This window comes from Cibotium barometz, chromosome 11 (genome assembly GCF_041138505.1).
Source record: "Cibotium barometz isolate CiBa-2024 chromosome 11, ASM4113850v1, whole genome shotgun sequence".
In the NCBI taxonomy this organism is placed as follows: domain Eukaryota; kingdom Viridiplantae; phylum Streptophyta; class Polypodiopsida; order Cyatheales; family Cibotiaceae; genus Cibotium; species Cibotium barometz.
In genome coordinates, this window is record NC_141056.1 from 45,675,487 (window position 1) to 45,682,154 (window position 6,668).

Genomic DNA, 6,668 nt, shown 5'->3' on the forward strand with positions numbered 1-6,668 from the left:
TTTTGTAAAGGGCTGTCTTTATTAATATTAATATATATAATTACTTGTTCCCAAGAAAAAGAAAGAAAGAAACTAGTATTTAATAAAATTATTTACAAACAACTAGGTCAAATTAAGGAGACGTCTTGGCATTGGCCTGTCTTCTAGTCAAGAATCCACACATCAATGTTTGTTGTCCTTTTTTCAACAACAAAAAAGTTTCAACCGCAATCAAAATAAGCTAGGAGCGTATTTTTTCAATGTCGCCGGCCACCTCGCCTTCTCCGATGGGCGCCGCATGCTTCACTGCTCCCTGCTGGTTTTACACAATCAGCAATCTATATAAATGCATTACATCTCCTCTGAATTTCGCAAGCCTTCTCTGCTTGAGCGTCGATTAGCACTTAATTACGTCGTTAATTACCATGACCACCATCTTCTCCAGCCAACGTCTAGCTGTGCCGGAGAGTGCACAGAAGGTGACGGATCACGAGAAACGCCATCTTGTGCAGAAATTATCCCAGATGGCCGTGCCGGAGGTGCCCCAGGAGTTCTTGGTCCCCCATGAGCAGCGGCCTCATCCCGCCCAAAGAAACACGGGCCTCCTTCCCTTCGTGGATATGGCCGGCCTTCATGGAGACTCGGAAGCGGACACCCTGAAAGAGATCGCCAAAGCCTGCGAGGACTGGGGCTTCTTCCAAGTAGGTTAATTACATTAACGTGCCTGCGCTAGCTAGCTTTTAAGATTAGATAATAATGAAGAGGAGATAAAAGCGTATAGCTGATGTGGTCTGTACTGTTTGCTGCTGTGCTGCAGGTGGTTAACCATGGCATACCCGCGAGCGTTATTGAAGGGACCAGACAGGCAGCCAGGCAGTTCTTTGAGCTCCCCATGGACGACAAGGAAGGTTACTCTGTGAAGGATCAGAGCACTGAAGGCTTGCTCGGATATGGCCACACTAACTTCTTCCAAGGAGCCGCAAATGACTGGATGGACTCCCTCTTTGGCTACCTGGCTCCCCCCTCATTGAAGAAACTTGACATGTGGCCTTCCCAACCCGAAGGATTAAGGTCCAACCCCTTTCTCTCTCTCTCTCTCTCTCACTCACTCTCTCACTCACTCACTCACTCTCTCACACACACACTCTCTCTCTCTCTCTCACACACACACACAGTCTCTCTCTCAGAGACAGTACACACATACACCCCCCCCCCTTACACACGGACACACACACACACTTTTTTTTCCATTATATCACATGGCCCAACACCACTTTGTGATGTGACCACTCTAGGGGCATGGTGGATTCCTACGGCACCGAGCTACAGAACCTTTTCAAAAGTTTGCTCGCCGCATTGTCCAAAAGCCTTGGTATGAAGGATGACCATCTAGAGAAGGCTTTTCAACATTACAACTTGTTCTTCCGAGCAAACTACTACCCTCCTTGCCCTCAACCTGACCTTGTTCTTGGGACACATGGACACAAGGACCATGGATGCATGACGGTTCTACTACAAGACAAAGATATGGATGGACTTCAAGTGTGCAAGGATGGCCAATGGTTCTCAGTGGATCCCATACCCAACGCATTAGTCATCAATATTGGTGATCAATTACAAGTAAAGTCCTCCAGCCCTAAGTTAACCAGTTTGTAAGAGCCACATCATTAACACACTTAAAACCACCAGACTTGTGCCATATTGTTGTCTTTAAAAAAAAGGTTTTATAAATATTTAGTGATACCCAAAGATCATGTCTAATAGATGTAGCTAGTAGGGGGTCCTCATCCTACAAGGTTAATTCCTTGCTACACTCTAATAGATGTAGCTAGTAGGGGGTCCTCATCCTACAAGGTGAATTCCTTGCTACACTCTAGTGAAAAACTTTTGCCATGCTTCTCTTTTCTAAAAGATGAATTCCTTTTACTACTAGGCTACACACTAGTGAACACCTTGTGCCATGCTTCTCTTTTGTAAAACTGTAAATTTAGGATATCATCTTGATATATATATTGACTCTTTTTTATTTTTTGATTATAGATGCTAACCAATGGCAAGTACAAAAGCGCATTACACCGTGGTGTGGTGAGCAATAATCAAACTATAATGACCCTTGTTGCACACTTGGATCCTCCAGAGAAGGTTGTAACAACACACTAATTGGCACATTATAGTCAAATATCATATTTAGCTAGAGATTGAGACACTTTAATTTGAAGCATAATTGTCCTTAGACATATATCGCATGGATCACCCCTAAAGAAGGTGGTAGCAACCCTTAGACCTATAATCAAATATCATATATAGATAGAGACTTGAGACACTTTAATATGTTCTTGGACATATATATCACACTTCATGCTTAATGATATTGATATTTTATGTGCATGTCACTAATAGCATGAATAGCTTTTCTACTTAAGGAGAAAAGCTCGTAAAAGAGAATTAATGGTAAGAGCTTTAATAGTGGCCATAATGTGCATGTCACTAATAGCATGTCACTAATAGCATGAATAGCTTTTCTACTTAAGGAGAAAAGCTCGTAAAAGAGAATGAATGGTAAGAGCTTTAATAGTGGCCATAATTTGATTAACTATGTCATAAACGTATGATCTTGTATGAATGGATTTGATGGATTAAGGATATGTACATGCTTTCATCTTGCACTCTTTATTACGAATATATACAAATAGGGACTCTTGTACCTCACGAGATTGAATAACTTTTCCTCTCTTCTTTGAAACCAAAATCGATTTCGATTTGTGCCCCCTCAAACAAAAAAATCAATTTAGGATACAATATGCATGGGATATTGTGCCCACTACTACTAGTACGATCATGACAATTTTTTCACAAAAAACAAGAAGCATAGATAACATGTTTCAACTTTTTATAACTATATATTTTTTATAAAGACATTGTCAATTGTTCTAGTTTGCTTTTTTCATTCTCTAAATCTACTTTGTTTCAACTATATGTAGATGTGAGAAATACATAAATAATTGTTTGGTCTCCACCATAGTGACATACACCATTTAGGATCATCTAATGCTTATGACATTACTTCCTTCTTCTAGAGTCGATTTTTGTAGAAGGAATGCTCGAATAGATTTTGTAGAAGGAACACTCTAGTGGTTTTACTTAAACAGTATAAAAATATTTGAATATCTATTAAGCTAGTTTTACTGATCTAATATTAAGAGTCAACATTTTCATGATGGTTCTTTGTTCCTTTTAATAGGTGCACATGTAAAGCCCACCTATTCCTCACTAAATTCGACCCCTTATATCTAGTCTACCATTTCTATTATTATAATGTTAGTATGATCCTTGAAGGGAAAGCCCCTATCTTTATGCTTTTCAAGATGATAATTTAAGTTTAGGCATCTTTTGAAAGTGAGTGAATACAATAGTAGCACCCCCCTCCTCTCTCTCTCTCTCTCTCTCTCTCTCTTAATATCACAATAATTTCATATTGGGTGGATTTATATATTAGAAATTAGCACTAGTCTTGTAGAAAAAAACCACTTTTGTGGCTTTAAGAAATTTTTGTTTAAGAAAATATTTTCTTTTTGTTTCAAAGAAATTTATATTAGGAAAATAATATCAACACAAGATATTCATTGAGAGATCATAATAAGTGCCAAAAACATTTTAAACATATTCTTCCATAGTCATGATTTCGGTAAATAAATTAGATACTTTTTCAACACCTTCAACTGTACGATTAAAAACTATTCTACATGTGCATAGGATATTGGCATGTCCAATATATCACTTAATAAACAAACACTTCTTCATATAGGTATCCTTGAAGTAAGGCTATTGCAATATTTTTATGTTATTTTTAGCAATTTTCAAATAAGAAAGTACTAGATATATAATTTTCATTTTCCAAAAACTTCCACCATAGGTAGAGGCATTCTAACCAATTATTCTTAAATAGTGTCATGAAATTTTACGTTGGTTGACATTTTCATTTCTTCAAAATTGCAAGACTTGTCTTTTATGTTGATAAGCACGTTGTCGTGAAGTGTGCGGTACAGCCAGGAAAGTACGAGACTTCTAGCTGTGAGAGTGAATGTCAAATCTAACAAGGAAACTCACACGCAAAATTTCCCAAGGAGTATTGAACATCACTATTTCCAATGACAAATACATGTGTCGATTCACCTCAATACATCCTTGAATTCATCCTGATGATTGCACAAAATTGCATACCAAGTGTTTGTTCCTTTACTCACTGACTTCTTTCTCGAAATCCTTTGAACCATTCACATGTAGGCATAACAAAGCCTTCAAATTTTTCCAATATACATGTGACCAGTTACATCCTTTACATCCAGTGCCATCAAAACCATTATATCAAGATGCTCTTTATCACCTGAAAACCTGCCTTAATATTCTAACATCTCACAAGCAAAAGATAGTATTCGGCATAGCTATAACATACTCGTGATTTCCAAAATTCATTTGAGTAGAAAGTAAGGGCAATTTCCCTCGACTTCAATGTATTTTTTTTTTTGTTACCTTTTTCACAAATCTCCGAGCTCCAAATCCTTTAGCTTTTTCCCAAAGTCTTTCTACTCATTTCCATATTTCTTTTGATATATAAGATATACGATTTTCATAAATCGTATGGAGTGAAGGTAATTTTAAAAGAAATAAAAAAAAGTCACTTAACTGATGGTTTACAAGCGAAATTTCCCTTGATTTATTTCACTATTCGCGAAGCTGTACGCTGCCGACTGTTTGATGAAGGTCGTGAAGAAAAACGAAGAGCATCTCCTTTAGTAGTACTCAGAATTCTCTTCAAATCTAACACCTACAAGGCACGAACAGTATATATATATTCATGAAATGAAATTCACTGGTCGATTGGGCACTGGTTTCCATTTTCTGCAAACATTTCTCTTCTCTGGTCCTCGCCGCCTCCTACCTCTGGTTTTTTCTCTCTTTTTCCCGCGGGGAAATCGTGCTTACACCACCTTTTGCAGCTATCAATCTGGAAATTTCCATTTCAAAAAGCTGCGCTCGCACTTCTCTTGCATATTATCTAGAAAATTCCAATAAAAAGAAATACATTTCTTTTCCACGTACGCTGCCACCCTTAGTGTATTACTTCTAACCTTAGCATTAAGGTAAGGTTCTCAATGCAAGGCAGTTCATTTAATTTTATTCTCCGGCATTCAATAAATTCTTCGGTACTGTAATGTCCATTGAATCTCTATTACTCTTGATGCCTCCGTAGTTTATAAATCATCATATCGGCCATGTGATTTATAGACTCCCCAATTGTTCATTCAAGTATTTTCCCATGTCTTAATAAATACATTCCTTTGTGCATTGGGATGCCCTCATGTTTGCATTCCATAAGAGGTATTCACTGATTTGACCCAATCGATACCATTTAAAAGCTACCACACATTATGCACATGGGAAGCCATTAACATCATTAACTTATCCCTTTGGCGTGCCACTCATACCATCATATATAACTGGATGTTTCTAACTTACCCATGGGCTCTGAGTAACAGCAGAACCATCACCCTCCACACTTATATACAGAAACTCCTAGATCTGGCTCAGCCTCAGCTTGTCTTATTGAACCTCATTTACAATATGAACATATGTACATGGCATCATATAATGACTCGTCATGGCACATAACCTCATGCATCTGGATGTGTATTTGATGGCCTCACATGCACGGTTTCACACCATAGACGTGCCATGGCACGACATCCACCCCCTCTAAACCTGCACATCCTCTGGTATGTGCCAAATCATCATCAAGATCTACATATAGCTGGATGTCGTCTTCATCTTCTGCATTGTCAGGAAGATCATCCTCTTCCTCTTCAACCATATCCATACTACCACTGTCAAGCCTCTCATCTTGAGTCTCTTGTGAATCAAAAGGATCACTATCATGCCTTCTTTTAAATATCTTGATTCTTTTGCCAGCCACAAGATTCTTAACTTCTGCTCCATCAAGCTCACACAGAGTATACGTGGCATTTCCATGCACATGCTTGACAATGTAAGGGCCAAACCACCTTTTTGCAAATTTTCTTTGAACAGTGAATTGGTTGTCAAGGCTACTGTCATACATTAGAACCCAATCACCTTCTTCAATAGGTTTTGGCCGGAGTCTGTGTCTACTATCAAATCTTTCTTTATTTTTCAACCTTGCATCTTTCAAGCGAGCTTTAGCAAGCTCTACATCTCCAGGCCTCCTCTCCAACTGTCTTATTCGCAATGCAAGGAGATCATCTCTGCTCAATCCTTCCACCCAGGGCAATACATTCCAAGTTAGAACTACTTCTTCAACTGGCATCAGTGGCTTCTGACCATACATTAATTCTGCAGGCATGTATCCTGTCACTGAGCTATGAGTTGTACGGTCAGCCCACAAGGCATATGGTAGCAGCTTTGGCCACTCTCGCATTCTTTCTCTGCATGCCTTAGCCAAAGCTTTAATGATTGGAGGATGACCTCGCTCACTTTTCCCATTGCCCTCAGGATTGTAAGCACATGTTAGGGACAGTTTGATACCAATTCTAGAGAAGAATTCCCTTGCTTCTTCAACATCTAGCTCACCCCTATCAGCTGTTATTTTCCCAACACAACCATACCGGCAGATCACATCTTCCAAGAGAAATTTACATACTGTTTCCGTACTCTTT

General features: G+C 38.7%; 1 protein-coding gene across 1 annotated transcript; it reads left to right on the plus strand.

The window, feature by feature from the left end:
- Positions 1-404: 404 nt before the first annotated feature.
- Positions 405-2,206, plus strand: LOC147634233 (jasmonate-induced oxygenase 4-like). The gene is made up of 4 exons (XM_086805651.1): positions 405-680; positions 797-1,050; positions 1,275-1,599; positions 2,020-2,206. The coding sequence occupies exons 1-4, from the start codon at positions 405-407 to the stop codon at positions 2,137-2,139; spliced, it is 975 nt and encodes a 324-aa protein (XP_086661777.1). The 3' UTR covers positions 2,140-2,206.
- The last annotated feature ends 4,462 nt before the right edge of the window (positions 2,207-6,668 follow it).